Source organism: Schistocerca gregaria, chromosome 6 (genome assembly GCF_023897955.1).
Source record: "Schistocerca gregaria isolate iqSchGreg1 chromosome 6, iqSchGreg1.2, whole genome shotgun sequence".
In the NCBI taxonomy this organism is placed as follows: Eukaryota; Metazoa; Arthropoda; class Insecta; order Orthoptera; family Acrididae; genus Schistocerca; species Schistocerca gregaria.
In genome coordinates, this window is record NC_064925.1 from 216,249,514 (window position 1) to 216,273,964 (window position 24,451).

The following is a 24,451-nucleotide window of genomic DNA, read 5'->3' on the forward strand; positions in this document are numbered from 1 at the left end:
AGGCTGCATGGGAGGGAACATTTGACATGGAAAGGATGACAACTTGTCAAAATGTAAGTAGTTTGTTAGTTAGTAGATTTAATGTGGGGATGAGGTCAACATCAGGAGAGAGGCATGGGATTCGGAATGTTACCATGTGAAATTTAATGGGAGAAGCTATTTAGAGGTTGCAGGAATTTTAACAGGTCAGCCTCACCATGTGCACAAATGGCAAACATTTACATGTCATCAGTGTACTAAAACCAGGCCAGGAGCTGAGGCTTATGAATCCTAGGAAAGCATGCTCCAAGTGGCCCATGAAAAGGTTGGCATAGGAAGGAGTCATCTTGGTTCCCATAGCCGTGTCCCTTATCTATTTGTGTGTCGCCGCTCAAAGATGAAGTAGTTGTTGGTAAGTATAAAGTTGATTAAGGTGAGCAGGAAATGATGTAGTAGGTCTGAAATCAGGTGGGCACTGACTGTGGAAATGTTCAGCATCAGACAGGACCAAGTACATCAGGGTTGTTGGTATAGAGGGAGGTGGCATTATTGGTGACAAGCGGGGTATGTGGTAGCAGTGGGGTGGGATTTCAGACGATCTAGGAAATGTTATAGCAGTTATCTCTGTTTTACGTGTTACTCTGCCTCCCACTTTTAAATTCACAGGTTTTCAAATCATCTGGTGCATCCCCCAACAATCAGTCTTTCCTTCTCATTCTGTCCAGTAAGCCTCCGCTGACCTGGGGTTCTGGGTGACTTTTACAAACTCTATTGCTTTTCCTAAACCTCAACAGTCTTTTGCTTCACCCTCTTCTGTCCCCTTAACCCTTCTGCTGGAGGTAGGAGCTGCTGGCATTCATAAAACCATTTTAATAAGTGTGTTCTCCTCCTGCCACCTTGGTGAGTAGATTTTTTTATCTATCCAGTTACATTATACCTCTTTAACAGTACATTATGCAACTTTCTGGTGTCACACAAAGATCATAGTCGTTCTGAGAGCAAAATGTATCAATCTCTAGAAATGCTGTCTGATCCAACTCTGACACACTTGGCACAAAAATGATATATGTGTTACGAAACCAGCTTCCATTACCTTCTAGAACAGGAAATAGTTCAAATAAGTATTAACATGATTTTTGTAAGTGAAACTGTCTATCAGTTTTAGTTTATATATTGATTTTTGAAAAAAAGTGAAGGTTTGTTGACCTAATGATTAATAACAAACACTGAAAATTTTGACAATATAAAAAATAGAAGTTTCCTATTAGTTTATGAAATTGATTACATCAGTGCTCATAAAATTAGAGAAATTGTGAATGAAGACAGGAATTTTTCTTGAATAGGAACTGAAAACTAAAAATATTGTCTCTAATGTAAACTTGTTGTCAGATCATTTATGTTAATAATTGTGACTACCAATTTTCATGGTACAAATCAATACTGCAAAATATTTTGATGTAGATAACAAAACTAGTGACAGAAAAATGTATTTCTGAGTGCTGTAATTACTCAATCTCTCCACCACGCAATTCCTTCTGCTGCTACCAGTCATCTTAATTTCTTCATGAAACTGAAATGTAAAATTTTAAATTGATATGATGAACTAGCATCCATGTTATCCTTAAGATAACATTCAATGGTTAATTTTGATGGGAACTCACATGACAGACAGTTATCAATTTCTGATTCAGATAATACAAATGAAACACCTCAGTGTCTCTTGAATATGAAAGACATTCTTGTGACTCAGTTTTTGGTGTTTAAATAGGCCAGACAACTAGAAATCAACTTTAAGTCGCTCTGGGAATTTGTGTTGATTAGTTCTGCAAGATTTGACAGTGCCATCAATTGGTGGGTTTGCCTAATAAAGCACAAAATATTGCAATTATTGAAAATAAATGAAAGGCTTAGCAGCTTCTATGGAAAAATGGTAAGAAATGTTATTTTGCAAGATAAAAACTAGTTTATGAGATGCCAGAACAGATAACCCATGAAACTCAAACAATTAGAAAAATAAGGCAAAATTTATCAACATAAATTGCCACATGACTGAGAGATACAAGTTTCATGCGTAGGTAACACATGTTAAAAGTCAGCTGTCAGTCTTGAACTGTCATAAGATAAAAGGAATACAAACATGTGGAAGACCAAAATATAGCATCCATGTGGGGTGGGTAATGTAAACTTATGGAATGCAGGCAGAAATTCACGGATTAATTTTCAGTCACTCGCCATCATCATATTCATCATCATCTTCTTCTTCTTCTTCTTCTCTCTGTGGAGTAGGCAGGACAGCATGTTCTGGAAACCAACTTGTCCTCAGACGTCCATTACTTCACTGCGCAATGGGCTTGTAGTTTTTCAGAATTTTAGGCAGATGATATTGCTGCATTCTTCCTACATGGTTACACAAGCTGATTTCTTTCCAAATGTAAAATCTATAGCTCTTGTAAATTTCTTTCCATTTTACATTGAGCTTGTCCACATAGATACGAAAAGTACATGCAGAGACAGCAACCTTGTCTAACCCCTTTTTCTGTTTTACTGGTGCTGTTAGCTGCCTCCTTGTGTCAGTAAACATAGTAGTATTTTGATAAAGTCTTATGATCACCTTTACTAGATTTTCTAGTAAACCTTGGCTGTTTAAAATTTCCCAGAGCATGACTCTGCCAAATGCTGTTTGGAAATCAGTGAAGGTGATCTGAGTTTCCAAACTGAATTCCCTACTTTTCTCAGTCATCTGTCTCACTACAAAAGCGGCATTTAGTGTAGAGTGCCTCCCTCCCACTGCTCCCCACCCAGTGCCTCCCACCTCTGTCTCCCTCTATCTACCCCACCTGACACAACCCGCACCACAACCTAATCCACCCAAGAAATTGCATCACTGACACTGTGTTTCTAGCCAACACTATGTTGTGGCACAGGCATGTGTATGCATGTATGGGCATGTGTGTGTTTTTTGTTATTATTTTATTCTAGCTTGAAAAAGTATTACTCTGAAAGCTAGCAAGTTATCTTTCTTTTCACGTGTGGAGATGAGATACTAGTGTAAGGAAGGTTGTGAGAACAGCTCATGAGTTGTGTCTGGGTAGCCCAGTCAGTAGAAGATTTGTTCACCAAAGGCAAAGCTCCTAAGTTTGTGTCTTGGTCCATCTAACAGTTTTAATCTGGCAGCAAATTTCATATCAGTGCACACTCTGCTGCAGAGTGAAAATTTCATTCTAATTATTTTTTATATTCAGTAACTTGTCAAATTATGTACTTCAACGATCCAAGTGGTGCTTTTATTATGTAATAATTCTGAAAGTCATTTAAGAGTTGTGATAAGTAACAAACTAGTTTGAAAACTACTGTGATTTAAATTCCTTTGTAAGTCATTAGTTTTGGTTTATTGCATGTTTGTAAATATGGTAGTAATTTTGGTTGTAAACAGACATTATTAACCAGGAGGAAATAAGGTTAATGTTATGATGCTAAGTAAATATAGGTATCACAGTTGGTAAATACACTGATGAGCCAAAACAATATGACCACTTGTTAATAGTGTGTTGTTCCACTTTTTAAACACAATACAACAGTCATTTTGCTTGGCATAGATTCTAAAAGTCCTTGACAGCATTCCAGAAGTATGTGGAACAATATATCTATGCAGAGGTCAAGCAGTTTGTGCAAATTACAGAATGGAGGTTTATGGGCATGCAGGTGGTGCCCAATATGTGTACCACTGGCTACAGATCATGCACATTTGCTGGCCAAGACATCAATGTGAGTTCTTTATAATGCTCTTCAAACCACTATAGCATCATTATGACCTTGCAGCATGGACAGCTATCCTGCTGGAAGATGTCATCGTCGTAAGGGGAGACTCAAGCATAAAGCAAAGCAGGTGATCTGCAATAAAGTTTCTGTAATTCACTGCTCTCATAATGCTCTCAGCCATCATCATAGATCCCATGGGAGTCCAACTAGTGCACCCCATATCATAGTACTGCTATTAATTTGACACGTGACACATTTATATTGGGCCACAGTGAAAATACAGTGATGCTGTGCCCACTGAAATCATAACTGACTATGTAGTTGGGTCAACACAGAAACACATAGGGGTCATGTGATGTGGTGCTCCAAAACACTTGTGCCAGCACCAGCATTGTACTCTGTCATCAGTTCTACCACAAATCACTGCCTATCCTGTATACACAGTGGGGTATCCTCTGATCTCTGTGTTTTGTGATGAGACACAGTTGTTCAATACCATATGGCCTGCTCATTATTTCACCATCCTTCAACCACCCTCTATAGGTGCTTATGAAAGGAGTCTGCCAACAAGTGGCCTGCTTCACCATTTCTGAGATGCTTGTTTCCAGATGTCATGCCACAACAGTGTGCCCCTTTCAAAAGCATTTATATCAGTGTATTTCCACGTTTGTAGCCCATATCTTTGCTATTAAGACCATCCATTTGTTTATCTTCTGCTTACATTCTTTTCTTACTGCATCACATGTCCACAACACCACCTCATGGTGGGCAGTGGTCATAATGTTTTGGCTCATCAGTGTAGATGATTTGTCATTCCAGTTATAAGTTTAATTCACTGCTATATGGTGTAAAAATTTCAGCTAGAAGGACCAGTTCCCAGCACCTTGTGATTTGGTGCTTGGCAAAAGACCCAGTTTCAAAGTTAATTGACCAATACCAAATGTAAAGTGTTACAACAAGAACAAATCAGTAGCATCAGTGTTGGATAGGATTCCCTATGTTACAATGATACACTGTTATGTGACATGAGGAACTAGGTGTACAAATCAATCTGCAGCCATGAAGTATGTAATAACCAATTAGGAGGATAAAGCAGGTCCAGCTGGAGCAGTGGTCAGGGAAAATAAAATGAGAACAATACATAGGGCATCCTCCATTAATGGTTATGTCTTTACAAACCTGTAGCCTGTTGCAGATATCATATCTCCAAACAAGCTAAGTTCAGAAGTGCAGTATTTGTAATGTACCTGTAGTAATAAAAGCGCCACATTACAGAAAGAGCCATATGTGCTCTGTAGGAGCGTTGCAAAGCAGTCTTCCTTCTGTCAGCACAGAAAATTCTCACTACTGAGGGCACTATCTCACTACAGTTACTACTCATGACACAACCATGGAGCATGTCTTCTTCCATTGACATATTTGACTATGCCAGTAAATATTACTTAGTGTTGTATCCCTCAGGAAATATCAACATAGGGAGACTGGAGGCCAGGAGTAACAGAGCAGCAAACTATCACCATAGAGGTCTGCAAAGAGCAAATAATTAACTTGCTTTGATAGTTTGTAAATAGGGTTATAAATACAAAATGAAATAGTGGTAATGCAGGAGTAGGTTTAATAATGAATAAAAAAATAGGAGTGTGGGTAAGCTATTACAAACAGCATAGTGAACGCGTTATTGTGGCCAAGATAGATGCGAAGCCCACGTCTGCTACAGTAGTACAAGTTTATATAGCAACTAGCTCTGAAGATGAAGAAATTGAAGAAATGTGCAATGAGATAAAAGAAATTATTCACATAGTGAAGGGAGACAAAAATTTAATAGTCAAGGGTGACTGGAATTCAATAGTAGGAAAAGGAAGAGAAGGAAACATAGTAGGTGAATATGGACTGGGGGTAAGGAATGAAAGAGGAAGCCGTCTGTTAGAATTCTGCATAGAGCGTAACTTAATCATAGCTAACACTTGGTTCAAAAATCATAAAAGAAGGTTGTATACATGGAAGAATCTCGAAGATACTGATAGGTTTCAGATAGATTATATAATAGTAAGACAGAGATTTAGGAACCATGTTTTAAATTTCCAGGGGCAGATGTGGACTCTGACCACAATCTATTGGTTATGAACTGTAGATTAAAACTAAAGAAACTGCAAAAAGGTGGGAATTAAAGGAGATGGAATCTGGATAAACTGGCTAAACCAGAGTTTGTACAGAGTTTCAGGGAGAGTATAAGGGGAAAACTGACAGGAATGGGGGAAAGAAATACAGTAGAAGAAGAATAGGTAGCTTTGAGGGATGAAATAGTGAAGGAAGCAGAGGATCAAGTAATTAAAAAGACGAAGACTAGTAGAAATCCTTGGGTAACAGAAGAAATATTGAATTTAATTGATGAAAGGAGAAAATATAAAAATGCAGTAAATGAAGCAGGCAAAAAGGAATACAAACGTCTAAGAAATGAGATCAACAGGAAGTGCAAAATGGCTAAGCAGGCATGGCTAGAGGACAAATGTAAGGATGTGGAGGCTTATCACACTAGGGGTAAGATAGATACTGCCTACAGGAAAATTAAAGAGACCTTTGGAGAAAAGAGAGCCACTTGTATGAATATCAAGAGCTCAGATGGAAACCCAGTTCTAAGCAAAGAGGGGAAAGCAGAAAGGTGGAAGAAGTATATAGAGGGTCTATACAAGGGCGATGTACTTGAGGACGATATTATACAAATGGAAGAGAATGTAGATGAAGATGAAACGGGAGATACGATACTGTGTGAAGAGTTTGACAGAGCACTGAAAGACCTGAGTCGAAACAAGGCCCCGGGAATAGACAACATTCCATTAGAACTAGTGACGGCCTTGGGAGAGCCAGTCCTGACAAAACTCTACCATCTGGTGAGGAAGGTGTATGAGGCAGGCGAAGTACCCTCAGACTTCAAGAAGAATATAGTAATTCCAATCCCAAAGAAAGCAGGTGTTGACAGATGCGAAAATTACTGAACTATCAGTTTAATAAGTCTCAGCTACAAAACACTAACGTGAATTCTTTACAGACGAATGGAAAAACTAGTAGAAGCCGACCTCGGGGAAGATCATTTTGGATTCTGTAGAAATATCGGAACACGTGAGGCAATACTGACCCTACAACTTATCTTAGAAGCTAGATTAAGGAAAGGCAAACCTAAGTTCCTAGCATTTGTAGACTTACAGAAAGCTTTTGACAATGTTGACTGGAATACTCTCTTTCAAATTCTAAAGGTAGCAGGGGTAAAATACCGGGTGCGAAAGGTTATTTACAATTCGTACAGAAACCAGATTGCAGTTATAAGAGTTGAGGGACATGAAGAAGCAGTGGTTGGGAAGGGCGTGAGGCAGGGTTGTAGCCTCTCCCTGATGTTATTCAGTCTGTATATTGAGCAAGCAGTAAAGGAAACAAAAGAAAAATTTGGAGTAGGTATTAAAATTCATGGAGAAGAAATAAAAACTTTGAGGTTCGCCAATGACGTTCGAATTCTGTCAGAGACAGCAAAGGACTTGGAAGAGCAGTTGAATGGAATGGACAGTGTCTTGAAAGGAGGATATAAGATGAACATCAACAAAAGCAAAATGAGGATAATGGAATGTAGTCAAATTAAGTCACGTGATGCTGAGGGAATTAGATTAGGAAATGAGACACTTAAAGTAGTAAAGGAATTTTGATATTTGGGGAGCAAAGTAACTGATGATGGTCAAAGTAGAGAGGATATAAAACGTAGACAGGCAACGGCAAGAAAAGTGTTTCTGAAGAAGAGAAATTTTTTAACATCAGGTGTAGATTTAAGTGTCAGGAAGTCATTTCTGAACGTATTTGTATGGAGTGTAGCCAAGTATGGAAGTGAAACATGGATGATAAACAGTCTGGACAAGAAGAGAATAGTAGCTATTGAAATGTGCTGCTACAGAAGAATGCTGGAGAGTAGATGGGTAGATCACATAACTAATGAGGAGGTATTGAATAGCATTGGGGAGAAGAGGAGTTTGTGGCACAACTTGACTAGAAGAAGGGATCAGTTGGAAGGACATGTTTCGAGGCATCAAGGGATCACCAATTTAGTATTGGAGTGCAGTGTGGAGGGTAAAAATCATAGAGGGAGACCAAGAGATGAATACACTAAGCAGATTCAGAAGGATGTAGGTTGCAGTAGGTACTTGGAAATGAAGAAGTTTGCACAGGATAGAGTAGCATGGAGCTACATCAAACCAGTCTCAGGACTGAAGACCACAATAACAACAACAACAGTTTGTAAATGTGTATTTACACAACTTTGATCAAATCAAAAGTACTGGCCATGAACATAGTCACTTTATGCTATGCTATCAATTGGACTAATAGGATTCATTATATGAGCACATCATATATTTACAGTAGGAATGAATTTTCATATACGAGCATACAAGGCCTGCTTAAAAAGTAACCGTCCTATGGCCAAAAAAAATATTTCGAATACCTGGTGGGGTTGGGACCCTAATCTCCTTCAAAGTAGGCTCCTTGTGCTTGCGCACACTTAGCCTACCAATCATTCCACTGGTGGAAACACCTCTGGAAGTCTTCTTTTTTAATGGCATTCAGCTCCATCGTCGTGTTCTGCATTATCTCTTCTCTACCCTCAAAATGGGCTCCTTTCAGTGGCGCCTTCAATTTTGGAAACAACCTGAAGTTGCAAAGAGCCATGTCTGGAGAGTAGAGAGATTGGAAAATGGCTGTTTTCCATGTTTGGCCAAGAAATTTTGGCTCATCTGGGATGAATGTAAGGGGGCATTGCACATGATCCAATTGCCAGTTTTTTGCCTTCCACATGTCTGCTATTTTGCACTGAACTACGTCACAGAGAACAACTTGATAGTATCCCTGTGTCATTGTTCTTCTGGTGCATATTTGTGATGCACAAATCCATGGACATCAAAGAAGATGGTCAGCATCACCTTGATTTTGCTTCTCACCTGCTGCAATTTCTTCGGTCTTGGAGACTCAGGATGCTTCCATTGTGACAACTGTCTTTTTGTTTCTGGGTCATACCTGTACACCCATGACTGATCTCCAGTTATAATTGTGTTCAGAAACCCAGGATCAGTGTTGGTAGTGTCCAGAAGGTCCTGTTCAATGTCAAAACAGAGGTCTTTTTATTCTGGTGACAACAACTTGGGCACTAGTTTCGCAGCCACTTGTTACATGTTCAAATCATCATGCAAAATTGCATGTGCAAAATCTTTACTCACTCCAATCTCTTGGACAATCTTCTGCACAATCAAACAACGATCTGCCATAACCAAATTTTGCACCCACTCAACAACAGCTGCACTCTGAGCAGTTTGGAGCCTGCCAAAATGGTGGTCACTCTCCGCATATGTGCAGCCATTTTTGTATCAGTTGAACTACTATTTAATTTGTGTTACACGCATCGCATCTTCTCCAAACACCTGCTGAATCTTACGAATTGTTACGCTTTGAGAATCATCAAGTTTTTGATAAAATTTGATGCAGTATGTTTGCTCAACTCGTATTCAGTCATCTTGAGAGAATCGGTAATCCAATGAACATGCTGTGTAGCATCTCACTCAGTGACTGAACTGGAAGGCGGGGACAAAATTCATGCATGCACATAAAGGTCTCTTGCTCTACTGTGTACAGGGTGCCACACTATCGTCTCTGTTTTGTGTGGGAAAATCAAAGGTCGGATATTTTAGACAGATCTCGTATTTTACATCAGCAACAATAATTATTGCTGTACCAACATAGACTGATATACACAGCTACAGATTTCATCACTCAGCAACACACTATGAATGCCGTGACACTACATAATCTGCTCAGTAGCTCGCAGAGAACTAATCCTGGTTACCATGAGGCTGCCCTATATCCAATCTGCAGAGATTGCTGTTTTTGGCAGCTGGTGGAGACAAGCTTAGTGGGTACACATTGTCTCTTGTTGACACCCAGCGGAAGCAGGCCCAGTGGGCATCTATTATTTGTTGTGGCATTATGCCACATGAATGCTACTAGCATCTATCAGAATCTCTAGATGTGTAACCAACTGTCGCTGGGGACTGACTGGTTATATCAATGGCAACACCGGAGCTACATTGAAAATGAGGCACTTCTGCCATCCAGTTCACATATTTATTGCAAGTAAACAGCTGGCAAAATGTTCGAAGGCATACACACTTCCTGACACACTCACTGAATATACACAGTGACTAGTAAGATGTGGTCAGGTAATCAGTAATTACAAAGGTGAAGACCATCAAAATCCACTTTTCCTCTTCCCCATATTGCAAGGAGCACCAAGTAGTCACCCTAATGGAACACTTATTTAACTGTAAATGGAACTTTAAATAAAAAATGGTCCTCATTACCACAACAACGCCACATGTCATACCAGTATACATTGGTTTGATACAGGATTCAAGATTCTTCTGATAGTGAATAATAATATATTCTTTAACAATTTGTAACCAGTATTCTACTTAAAAAGAATGTGATCATCAGAGAATGGCTTTATTGTCTGCTTCAGCAACACTGTAAATACAAAATACGGCCATAAATGTGGGAAAACTTCAAAATTTCCTAATTTTACATTATTTGGACCATAATCAAGACTTGTCTATTCACTTGTAGTCAAATGATTTTTTTCTTTTTTATCACAAGAAGATTTTTAGTTTTCAACAAGAGTTTAGCTTTCAAGAATGGTTCCAACTTTCCAAGAAGAGTTTAGAATTCATCAAGAATTTTGCTTCCAGAATGTGATTTTCACTCTGCAGCAGACTGGGTGCTGATATGAAACTCCTGGCAGATTAAAACTGTGTGCCAGACTGAGACTTGAACTCAGTACCTTTGCCTGACAGCCATAATCTGATAGTTTGGTGCAATCTGCCTTTCTGCCTGTGCTCAGTGTCTACTTTATTTCATGAGTAGTGAATGACCTATCCTCTCTTTTATACTTCACTTACCATTATTGCAAGTCAAGTAATTTCAAGCTACTCTCAAGACAAAAAAAGTATAAATGCTTTGTGACAGAAACATGATTGAAATAAGTACATATCACAATTTAGACCTTATGTATTAATTTATGGGTTGTATACAGAAGTTCAAACAACACTTGATTCAAGAAAGTCTCTTGTTTTAGACAATACCATATTTACTCAAATCTAAGCCACACTCAAATCTAAGCCACACCTGAAAAATTAGACTCGAAATGAAGGAAAAAAAAAAATTTCCCGAATCTAAGCCGTACCTGAAATTTGAGACTCGGAATTCAACGGGAGAGAAAACTTTTGGACGGCACCTCCAAATCTAAACAAAGTTGGTCCGTTGTAACATGAGACACAGTTTAGGTCAAATGGATGAAGACACGGTTACAGTAGTGTGGTTCAAGTCGTAAGCTTAACTGTTAAACTTTACCAAGTAGCCATTGCTATGTGTCAGACGCTCCATCTGTATTTATATGGGTACCATCACTTTTTGATGTGCTTTGTCTGGTTTGAGTCGATTGCTTATTTTGCTTTGATCTGATAAGTGCCGTTTCCTTTGTTATAGGTCTTTACGTCACTCTAAGCTGAAAATGATTTATTGTATTGTGTCATGCATTGTTTGTTGCATTTTGATAATGAGTGTTTATGACCTGTCATCGCTCACGGCATGGCTTGCTTTTGTGCGCGCTACCACGGCTTACAATAAAGAGAAAAAAAAGAGAGGAATTGTCTCATAAGTGAATCGATGGCAAGGGGCTGCTGCTATTTGTTGTTACTTACACTGTTGCTTTCTTTGTTAATGATCAACAAGAACCAAATAATAGACTGCGTATGATAGAAGATGTTCTGAACGAGAGTTTAGCGAAAAAATTCTCTCCGTTTGAAAATCTTTGCAGACGCCCCTTTAGTACATTACATTGTGCACAGAAATTAGAGTCATCTTAGATTTAAAAATCTAGTCAGTTACCGTGTTTCATTTCTGAATGTATCACTATTCAGCATAAGAATAATATGAATATAAACATGACATGATACGTATATTCTTCCATGTTTGCTGTTGTCTCACTATAGTTTTGTAGTTTAGTAGGCAGACAGGATTTAAATGAGATAGCCTCAAACACGGAAGAATACATGGCATAATGTTTACATTATTCTACCTTTTCTTTTAATTTATTTAGTGATGCAGAGGTTTTGGTGCCAGTATTTATCTTTGTGCCTGCCAAGCATGCCTGTGTAGGACTACATATATCGACGGCAGAAGTTAGTTGTGGCACCACCTACCAACATTTTTCAGAACTTCCACTTACTTTGCACTCGATTTTAAGCCTCAGGCAGTTTTTTGGATCACAAAAACCAGAAAAAAAGTGCGGCTGAGATTCCTGTAAATACGGTATACTGTACTCCCTATATTAGTGATGTATCACATTTCTTGTCCAACATATTGAATATGAATTTCTTAATGTCTCCTAAGTCTAAAATTTCAGTTTAGTGTGCAAGATTAAACAGGTAAATTGTAAGTTTTGATGAATTCCATGTACTGCGATGGGTTTATCTCATTTAGAAGTACACTCAAACATATACACTTTATTTTTGCAAATCTTGTAGTTGCAGGGTTTTGTGGAAACTGTTCTCACTTGACATGTACATATCCCTCATATGATTAGGGCATCTTCCTCATTTGAGCACTTGTCTGTCCAATGTCAGAAAAGGCATTTATAGATGTTTAGGCATTATCATTTTTATTTTCTGGTGTTGTATTCATGACTTACACTTTTTCAAACCTTTCCTAAAATGTATGCAGCTGCAGGATCTCTCAGACAAGAATGTCATTCATTAGTAAATTTAAAGATTCACTTAATATGCAAAACTTTGTTCTTTTCCACAAGACTGCAAGGCCTTTCTTTCAACAGTTTAGTGCATTTGGCACATCTGATGTACACCAGATGCATGTCGGACATATTGAACAGCTAGTTGCTTATACTTCTTGTATAATACTGTAGAAAAATCTATACACACTGTAAAAACTACAGTGACAATTATTGAACTAAGTGAAATAAAATTGTCATAATTTCTGAACGGTTTGAGTTAGGATGTTCAAACTGCATGTTTGGCTGTGGGACATGATGAGAATTAGTATCCACATGCACACATGCCTTGCGGTTGACAATTTGCACATGAAAATGTCACAGTATAGTGTGCCTGTGCATATAGTGCTTGCAAAGGCCAATAGTGTGAGCAAAAACAGCCCAACTGCAGCTCAAAGGAAGTTTGTGACCGAGTTCAAGCTGAAGGCAACTGATCCAAGTGTTCTAACACTCAAGAATTTGATTTACAAGTTTGAGAGAATGGGTAGTGTTTGTGATGACAGCGTTGGAAATTTGGTCATCCAGGGTTGATAATGCCTAAAATATTGAGAAGACACGTGCTGTGTTTCAAATCAGCCCCAGGAAATCAATCAGACAAGTTGCGCAACAGATGGGGATCAACCAGACACTGTAACAAATTGTTGTTGAAAACCTGAATCTCTTCCCCTACAAAATTCGAACCCATCAGCCATTAAGCCCCAGGGCCATACAACAGTGGTTGTGTTTCATCAACACTTGCCCACAGGATTGACGAACAGGACTTTGATGTGAATATGGTTCAGTTTAGTGACAAGGCCCACTTTCTTTGGGACGGGTTCATCAAAATGCAAAATTTATGCATTTGGAGGACTGAATCTGCATCTCACAATCGAGACGTCTCTTCACCCTCAACAGGTGACTGTGTGGTGTGCAATGTCCACTCATTGAATAATCAGTGTGATATTCCTGGATGACATGGTGACTACCAAGTGGTACATGGAGGTTTTGGAAGATGATTTCATTTCCATTATCCAAGACCCTGATTTCGACAAGATTTGGTTCATGCAAGATGGAGCTCAACCCGATCAAAGGAGGAGATTGTTTGATGTCCTGGAGGAGCATTTTAGGGACCGAATTCTGGATCTGGCACACACAGAGGCCACTGGCATGGTCCTCGATTGGCCACCATTTTCTCTGGTTTAAAAAAAATGTGACTTCTTTTTGTGGGGCTATATCAAAGACAACGTGTACAGCAATAAACCCAAAATCATTGCTGAGCTGAAAACAGCCATTCAGGAGGTCATTGACAGCATATTTTGACACTTCAGCGGGTCATGCAGAATTTCATCATTCGTCTGCGCCACATTTTTGCCGATGTTGGCAGGCATATCAAATATGTCATAACCTAAATCTTAATGTCTGTAGTGACATTTACTTATTGAATAAAGTGTGTGCATTTGAAGTTTGTAATGAATTTACATTTTTTCCCCATATAGTTCAATAATTGTCGTTCTGTATATGACTTTTTAAATTCTGTCTGGGATTTTGAACCAAGTAACTGATGAAACTCTCCATTTACAATTTTTAGTATATCCACATGTTTATTTCCACAAGTAGCTAACATTTTAAATTGCTATTAATGTAATTAGCATTATATATCACAATATAAAAATGATTAAACCATTTAACTTACAGTTTTGGTTACTAGTCTAATTGGTTACAAGTATTTCTTCAGCATCCATAGGAGAACTGAGGTTAAAGATGACATCCAAGAAAATGTAATGAATTATGCTGATGATGCAGGAAGTGGGAATGGTGGGACATGTGGCATAAAGCCAGAGAAGACATCTATTAAGGAAACTGAGGCATCAGTTTCCATGGAACTACATGGTAAGAATTTGTTGTTGGTAACGAATGTTACTAAACATTGTTAATAAAGAAAAATATTGTCTTTGTACACCAAAACCTTAAATGTTGTTAAAATAAATTATAATACTAAGGTAATTGATCAATAAATTGTTGCATTAAAGAGACTGAACAATAATTTGAACAAAGCAGATATTTAAGGATGTAGTTGAATGGATGAATGGCTGCCTCCAGGATATGAGATATGTTACTCTCTGTTAAACACAGCATAGATCTTCCAAGTTCCTGGTGTGTGTATGTGTGTGTGTGTGTGTGTGTGTGTGTGTGTGGTGTACTTTGTGAATGCAGAAACATTTACATGGGGCAGAGGATTCATGCTGTTGCTGAGCATTGTGCAGAGGGAAACTTGAGAAGTTGGCCATGGCTGAATATTGCCTAGAAAATGGACACAAAGTACAATTTGAAAAGATAAGAGTTTTGGGTGCTGTGTCATCATACTGAAATACTGTTATAAAGGAGGTACCTAAAATTAGATTAAACAACAACAGTTTTAACAGAGACCAGGGGTTCATACTTAAGACGGAATGGGGGCATATTCTGGGTGTCAAGCAAAAGCAAAGACGGATGCTTGATCATTGTGAGGAGGCAGGAGCAACAGTTGCTATATGGGGAGATGCTTGATAATAAATAATAAGACATTGTTAAACAAGAACAGTTGTTTATTATGACCACAGCAGAGGGATTTAATAACAAAAAAATTCTTCTCAACAAAAAATAATACAACTCCTCAGACAGTTAACAGGCATTTGCCTGGAACACACTGTTAATATATGTAGTCAGACATGAAGACTAAGCCATTGATAATCCCTGATTTTTTGGCATAGTTGGCTGACGTGTACATCTCAGTAAATTTGTAGATTCCACTCCTGTGGCTTCTGACCAGTCTCTGCCTGATAGGCTGCTAAGAGCTGGTGCATGAACTGACCCAGAATGCCAGTGGAGTGAACTACAGACGTGTGTTGACTTGCACTGCCCTATGTTCTTCAGACGTGGAGGAATTCATGTCAATCTAGGAAATAGGACCCTTGCACAGAGGACCTCTGGTGGTACTTGTCCTGCTGCTTGTCAACCACATTGTGATCAGCGCAGTCCAGGGAGGCAACACCTTGTACATATGTAAACCAATAATGCTTCAGTGTCTCAGGGGTTGCCGATCCATTTAGGTGAACAGCGGGTACATGGCATCCCTCTCCCAAAAGAGGATGAAATAGACAGTAGTAGATGTAAACCCATGATGCTTCAGTGCCTGAGGGGTTGCCAATCCCTTTAGATGAACAGCATCCCTCCCCTGCAAGAGGATGAGAGAGACAAAAGTTGATTTTGCCATCAGGGTCTATTTCCATGGTGTTGGCAGGGCCCCTGGTGGGTATGGAGCCTGAGCACTTCAGTCGACGTGCATTGGTATTGACCTGGTGTTGGGAACTGAAAGACCACCCTCCACAGAAGACAAAGGGGCCACCAGAGATGGCATCCTGCAGTGGTACAGATGAACCTAGAACAAGGAAAAGGCTTGAGTCTGTGTCAGTTTCCAACAGTAGTTCCCACGGGTAGATTTGGTTCAGATGTTTGCGACGGCACGAGCCATCTGGGAGCTGTAGGTCAACAATTGCCTGTCCCAGCAATTGCAACACTACCACCAGAGTCCATTGGCACCCTTGTTTGGAGAAGGTCAGGACCCAGACATCATCACAGATGGAAAAGCGATGCAGAGAACCTCGTGATGCTGGCTCCTCTGGCGATGGATGGAGCAGGGAGAGAACAGATTGCTGCAGCCTTCGGTAGAGTCATTAGCTCGACTGGTCCGCTCCTGTTGGTAGGAGGCCAAAAAGGTGGAGAGTGCATCATCCAAAGTGACACGCTGGTGAATCTTTGATAGCTGATCCTTAAATGTTTGAACAAGCCACTCCACCAGACCATTCGACACTGGGTGGACAGGCACTGTGTGGACGAGAGCAATACCACTGGATGTGCAGAAAGAAGTGATCTCTGTGGATGTAAACTGAGGCCTATGTTTCTGGCACACTGTCAGTCTCAAAGATGCAGTTCAAGGCTTGACTCACATGCTGAAATGATTTAGAAGACATCCAGGAGATTTATGGAAAACCAGATACAGGATCAACCACAGTGAACCACAGTTGGCCGAGAAAAGGGCCTGCAAAATCATGACCATGGGGTCGATATCTGTGACCACAGAAAACGGCAACTTAGTGGGGCTGCTTATTTCCTTTTTCCTGGTATCCACCAAGCCAGCAATGTTATGTCTATCCCTTTCCAATATACATGTTGCTGTGACAGGTGTTTTGTCAGTATGATGCCCCAATAATGTTCGTGAAGCAGGTGTTGAACCTGGCATTGAAGAGGAGATGGGATGATCACTCAAGGGTGGCCATTTCCGCCCTGAAGCAACAAGACACCATTGAGGGCAGAGAATTCGTGCCAGCAATACCAATAACCTTGATTGTCTGGGTTAACCATCTGCCGTTGGTCCAATGACCATCCCCAACAAACTAAAAGGAGAAGTTTGCAAAGACCTGGGTCTTCCACAGAATGCTGGACCATGGGCTTAGCAGTGATAGTAAGGTGAGAGCTGCTTCATCTTCAGTATCTAAGTGGCCACAGAGTTTTGGATTGGAATCAAAGGAGGAGTCTGGACCCACCAGCCACCACGAAAGTAGGTTAGCATTGGCATGATGAGTCAGACAATGGTACTGAATTTCATAGGAATGACTGGCAAGAAACAGAGCTCATCATTGAAGGCTGGTTTTGTGGGAGAGTTGGCATCAGCATGAAGTAGTGGCAGCAATTTTTTGTGGTCGATCAGTAGGGTAGAGCGATGACCATAGACATACTTGTAGAATTTTTTTAAAGCATAGGCAATGGCCAGGGCTTCATTTTCTATTTGTCCATAGATGCATCGGCCCAAAATCAACATTTTCGAAAGATTGTGACCAGTCATTCCACCCCATCAACTATATGTGAGCGGACAGCTCGTACACCGTAACTGGGTGCATCTGCCATGATGAACACAAGAAGTGACAGATCGTAAGCTATCAGACAGGTGGGCTGAAGCAATGCCCCCTTAAGGACCTGGAAAGTGTGGTTGAAAGTCATGTCCCAATTCCATGTCACATTCCTGAGCAAGAGATTGTGCAGCAGAGCAGCAGTAGTTGCAGCCTGGGGAATGAACGTATGATGGCTAATTCAGTTGGCCCAATACTGATTAAAGTGGTGACATTCATCAGTGGTGGTAAATCCTGCATAGATTGGACATTGCAGCTTACCAGAATTCCTGAGACACTAAGAATATGTCCCAGATATTCTGCTTGGGGAATGAAAAGCCTGCACTTCTCCAAGTTACAGTGAAGATTTGCAGTGTGGAGGACAAAGAAAAGAGCGTGCAGGTTATCAGCCAGGTCTTGTGCAAACCTTCCCGCAATGATGATGTCACCTAGGTAGTTGACTATGCTCAGCATTTCTCATGTAAGATGTTCCAAACATCATTGAGGCACTTGCAATACCAAAGGAGAGGCCGTTGTAGCAAAAGAGACCAAAAAGTGCGTTGGTTAACAGTAAGTTGCGCAATGCCTAATCCAATGGAAACTGTAGATGTGTTTCCTTGAGGTAAGTTTTCATGAAGATCTTGTCTGCATTCAGTTGAATAAGAATCTTGTCCACCTTTGGGATAGGATAAGCATCCACAGTGAGTTGTCGATTGATCACATTCTTGAAACTGGCACATATGCTGAGTGAGACATCCAGTTTGTTGACCAGCATGACTAATGGACTATTGACTATTGGAATAGCCATCAAGATCATCTTGCAAACATTGCAGCTCCATCTGTAACTTATCCCTCAGAGCAAATGGAGTGTTCTGAGCCTTGAAAGAGTGGGGCATGGCAGTTTGGAGGAGGGACATTGTTGTTGTTGTTGTTGTTCTGGTCTTCAGTCCTGAGACTGGTTTGATGCAGCTCTCGATGCTACTCTATCCTGTGCAAGCTTTTCATCTCCCAGTACCTACTGCAACCTACATCCTTCTGAATCTGCTTAGTGTATTCATCTCTTGGTCTCCCTCTACGATTTTTGCCCTCCAATACTAAATTGGTGATCCCTTGATGCCTCAGAACATGTCCTACCAACCGATCCCTTCTTCTGGTCAAGTTGTGCCACAAACTTCTCTTCTCCCCAACCTTGTTCAACACTTCCTCATTAGTTATGTGATCTACCCATCTAATCTTCAGCATTCTTCTGTAGCATCACATTTTGAAAGCTTCTATTCTCTTCTTGTCCAAACTATTTATCGTCCACGTTTCACTTCCATACATGGCTACACTCCATACAAATACTTTCAGAAATGACTTCCTGACACTTAAATCTATACTCTATGTTAACAAATTTCTCTTCTTCAGAAACGCTTTCCTTGCCATTGCCAGTCTACATTTTATATCCTCTCTACTTTGACCATCATCAGTTATTTTGCTCCCCAAATAGCAAAACTCCTTTACTACTTTAAGTGTCTCATTTCCTAATCTAATTCCCTCAGCATCACCTGACTTATTCGACTATATTCCATTATCCTCATTTTGCTTTTGTTGATGTTCATCTTATATCCTCCTTTCAAGACACTGTCCATTCCATTCAACCGCTCTTCCAAGTCCTTTGCTGTCTCTGACAGAATTACAATGTCATTGGCGAACCTCAAAGTTTTTATTTCTTCTCCATGGATTTTAATACCTACTCCGAATTTTTCTTTTGTTTCCTTTACTGCTTGCTCAATATACAGATTGAATAACATTGTGGAGAGGCTACAACCCTGTCTCACTCCCATCCCAACCACTGCTTCCCTTTCATGTCCCTCGACTCTTATAACTGCCATCTGGTTTCTGTACAAACTGTAAATAGCCTTTCGCTCCCTGTAGTTTACCCCTGCCACCTTCAGAATTTGAAAGAGAGTATTCCAGTCAACATTGTCAAAAGCTTTCTCTAAGTCTAAAAATGCTAGAAACATAGGTTTGCCTTTCCTTAATCTTTCCTCTAAGATAAGTCATAAGGTCAGTATTGCCTCACGTGTTCCAGTATTTCTATGGAATCCAAACTGATCTTCCCTGAGGTCGGCTTCTACCAGTTTTTCCATTCGTCTGTAAAGAATTTGCGTTAGTATTTTGCAGCTGTGACTTATTAAACGGATAGTTCGGTAATTTTCACATCTGTCAACACCTGCTTTCTTTGGGATTGGAATTATTATATTCTTCTTGAAGTCTGAGGGTATTTCGCCTGTCTCATACATCTTGCTCACTAGATGGTAGAGTTTTGTCAGGACTGGCTCTCCCAAGGCTGTCAGTAGTTCTAATGGAATGTTGTCTACTCCGGGGGCCTTGTTTCGACTTAGGTCTTTCAATGTTCTGTCAAACTCTTCACGCAATATCGTATCTCCCATTTCATCTTCATCTACATTCTCTTCCATTTCCATAATATTGTCCTCAAGTACATAACCCTTGTATAGACCCTCTATATACTCCTTCCACCTTTCTGCTTTCCCTTCTTTGCTTAGAACTGGGTTTCCATCTGAGCTCTTGATGTTCAAACAAGTGGTTCTCTTATCTCCAAAGGTCTCTTTAATTTTCCTGTAGGCAGTATCTATCTTATCCCTAGTGAGATAAGCCTCTACATCCTTACATTTATCCTCTAGCCATCCCTGCTTAGCCATTTTGCATTTCCTGTCGATCTTATTTTTGAGACGTTTGTATTCCTTTTTTCCTGCTTCATTTACTGCATTTGTATATTTTCTCCTTTCATCAATTGAATTCAATATTTCTTCTGTTACCCAAGGATTTCTACTAGCTCTCGTCTTTTTACCTACTTGATCCTCTGCTGCCTTCACTACTTCATCCCTCAGAGCTACCCATTATTCTTCTACTGTATTTCTTTCCCCAATTCCTGTCAATTGTTCCCTTATGCTCTCCCTGAAACTCTGTACAACCACTGGTTCTTTCCGTTTGTCCAGGTCCCATTTCCTTAAATTCCCACCTTTTTGTGTGTTTAAAATCCCATGACACTCATAGTAGAAGGCTCAAACACCGAATGATACTTCTCATGAAGATCTCAGTGGCTGGCTGGATGCTATTGGTCAAATTGTGCACTTCCAGTCCCAAAATGGTAAAGAGATCAAGTCACCCCTGGAGTATCAACAACAAGGAGGCACTCTTTACAGGTTATGGGCATACGCTGAAAGAGGACCGTGAGCTGTCCTTTGACTGCCACTATGTCATTGCTCTAACTGCAGAGGCACTGGAAGAATGGTTGCAGTGGAGGAAAGCACAACCATCAGCAGGTGTTCCACATGATGATCAAGCATGGGCTGAATAGACAGGAGGAGGATCATGTTCAAATGCATGGATAGTCTGCTCAAATGCTTGAATGAGCTGGAGACAAGCGTCCAGTGTGGTGCTGGAGACAAGCATCCAGTGTGGTGTCTTTCAGTGTCAGTAACTCTGTTTAAAGCCCCTTATCGGATTTGTGTACCAGGATTGTGTCCCAAATGAGTGATGAGGCATAAGACTGTTTACAGGCTTCATCCTAACTCTGAAACTGGCATTCCCGAGAAAGACCTCAGAGTGTCATGACCCATTCCCTGTAGGACTGATCCTGTTGTTTACAGCAGCTGAAAAATTTGTGCTGCACCACAGCAGTGTGTACCTGTGAGTTATAATATTCTTGGAAGCAGAATTTTAGTTCCTCATATGATAATGCATGTGGTTCTGGTTCAGGTTTCAATAGCTGCAGAAGGCAGTAAACCTCTGGTCTAATGTAGGAAAGGAGAAACACCCTATGACGGGCATCACCTGAGGTACCATATGCCAGAATATGTTGTACAAGATGTGTCAAGCAGTTTTCGCAAGGTAACTTTCTTGTCAAAAAGGTGAAAGGGTACAGGAGTACTGAAAAAGCCTTTAACTGTGTGGTCTGGCTAAGAAGGGTGTTGAGAGCCATCATCAGCTGCCGTTGTAAAGCTTGACACTGTGCTGACAAACCCTTACAAGACCTGTTGAAGGTCCAACAGAAAGAAAATTTGTTGTGTCATGTCAAGGGGTTTGGATACTGGCTGTTTGGTCATTGAGAAAGAAGGAAAAGAAACAAAATATCAGGTGACCTGGGAGAATAAGTAACAGAAAAATAACACTCACACATAACCATCTGGGTCCAAATTTCTCGTCACCACTGCTGTCTCGCATGGAGAGATATTTGATAAGAAATAATAAGACGTAGGTAAACAAGAACTGGGGTTTATTATGACCAAAGTAGAGAGATTTAAATTAAAAAAAAGTATAACTCTTCTCAGACACAAACAGGCATATGACAGGAACACACAGTAAATAAACATAATGGGACGTGAAGGATATGCCACTGATAATCCCTAGTGATGGATGTTGAGCATTCAGCATATTTGGGCAACAGACATGTCTTGGGATATTGCTGGAAAGTAATAGGGTCCACTGCAGTGCCTTGACCAGGCTCTGATGGGTTGCCGAGAGCTGGTGCATGGAATTGGTCCAGGACTCTGGTGGAGTGAACTGCCAATGCATTAGCTTGTGCCACCCTTCGTAGATGGGGTGCAGAGGAATTCATGCTGATCCAGTTCCACACACATGACATGGTTCCTGGCACGAAGGGGCTCTGGTGGTGCTCATGGTGTCATCTGTTGTTCTTGTGATCGACACAATGTGGCGAGGCAACACCTTGTACATACACAAACCCATGATGCTTCAGTGTCTGAATGGCTGGCAACCCTGTTAGGCATTTTTTTATTTTTTTTATTTTTAGGCACATGGCAACAGTTTCAAACATGGCACCTCTTCCTCAGGCCACCTAAAATGACATGGTTCTATGGTGGGTTAGAACTGCCCCACTCACCTTCCACACATGCATCACTTCAGCTCTCTCTCGAAAGATCCAGACATTGCTATTGCACTTATAAGTGGAACACTATGCCAGCTCTGGCACTCATTGATTTTAACTTGTAATTATGATGACTGAGACAGCTATCAACAGCTTTTGTGTCTTATTCAAAGTGAGGTGGCTTGTAAACTGAGAGAAGATTTTATTGAAGCATGCCACCATTAAATACTCCAAGGATATAAAAGTACATCCACGTTGTGTGCAACATGATTGAAGGAAATAAATATGTGACTCATACAGGGCCATGAGGCATTATGCAATTATTGACTTTCAAATATGCCTTTGCATGCATATTTAACTTTTCCTGATGGATTTCAAACAATTTGACTAAAACACAAAAACTGGATTGTGTCAGTTGGTGTAATTCAACCAAGTTAATGCAAAACCCATATTGAAACATCATCATGGGAGATGAAATTAGGATATATTTGTATGGGCAGTACAGTAAGCATGAACCAACAGTTTGGGTATTCCAAGAGTATGAGAAACCAAACAGAATGGTGTATATCAGAATTACTACAAAAACATTCATCACTTATTCCTTTGGTTGCACTGGACATGTCAGGATCATGACCACTGCAGTAGAGAATCAAAGAACAGTTGCTGCTGAACACTGTGCAATTTGTGGGTGGCATATCATTGATGAAGTCAAGGAAAATAACTTAAACTTTTTGTAATGCTTCAGCATAATGATGCCAGCTGTCACAGAGCACATAAAACAACTGATGATTTGAAGTGGAAAAAAATTGAATTAAAATATTTTTATCTGTGTTCATTTAATTCAGCACCCAAATAATTCTTCTTGCTCCAGTATGTTAAAGAAAGAATGTTTGGCGAATGATATTTCATCCACAAAGCTGTTGAACCCTTCAGATACAAGAGTTACTAATATCAGAATGGAAAAAATAGTTTCCCAAATTGGTTTGAACACATGAGAAAGATTAAAAATAATAAAGACAGTTATTTTGAGAAACAATGAATGATTGTTACCAAGAAAATTTGTTTTGGTGTTTTTGTAAAAACTTAAAAGGGCATCCCCCTACTGTGTGTGTGTGTGTGTGTGTGTGACTGAGTGAGTGAGATAGAGAGGGGGGGGGGTCTCTGTGAGGGAATTTTATCTATCTACAGGCATTGTTTTGCTAGCATGAGGCACCTAGATCTATATGTGTACTTGGCAACCCATTGTGAAATGTATAGCAGAGGGTACAACCCAATGTGGGTTGTGGGTTTAAGGCATTTAAAGGATTCCACTGATGGAATTTGAAAGGAATTGCTCACACACAGAAGATTAATTTTATGTAATATACATCTTATTTTTATTCATTGTTAGTATGCAAAAGAGTGAATCACATTGGTCCTGATATGCAATGCAACACACCTGACTCATTATTAATTGTTGTTCTGCGTCAGTGTGCCTTACCAGACTGTGTTGTTTACATGTGATTCTTTATTCATCCTAGCCTACATCCTGTCTGACTCCACTGATATGAGCATATGGTGAGATGAGGGGAAATAGATGGAAATTTTATATATCTACCAGTCTCAGTTTCCTAGCAGGGGGCACCTACATTGACATCTGTACTCAGTAAACCACTGAAAAACACATAATAGAGGGTACATCAAATTGTACCAGTTATTAGGGCTTCTCATATTCCATTCCTGTATGGAGCACAAGAAGAATGATTATTTAAATATATCTGTGTGTGTTGTACTTAGTGTGATCTTATCTTCAGGATCTCCATGGGAGCATTATGTACAGTGTTGTAATATATTCCTAGATTCATCATTTAAAGTTGGTTTTAGAAACTTTATAAGTGGGTTTTCATCGGGTAGTTTGCATCTATCTTCAAGCATCTGGCAGTTCAGTTCACTTAGTATCTTCATGTCACTCTCCCCCAGCTCAAACAACTCTTTGACTTTTTGTGCTGCTCATCTTTTTATCTATTCAATATCCCTTGTTAGTCTCATTTGGTATGGTTCCCACACAGT

The 24,451-nt window shown here is 40.0% G+C and overlaps 1 protein-coding gene across 1 annotated transcript in view; it reads left to right on the forward strand.

Moving 5' to 3' along the window:
• The window catches only part of LOC126277891 (putative neural-cadherin 2), an 87,669-nt gene that overhangs the window by 48,482 nt on the left and 14,736 nt on the right, over window positions 1-24,451 (forward strand). Inside the window, exon 7 of the mRNA XM_049977443.1 lies at window positions 14,279-14,473. Coding sequence (XP_049833400.1) covers window positions 14,279-14,473 — 195 coding nt within the window. The remainder of the gene's footprint in view (window positions 1-14,278; window positions 14,474-24,451) is intronic.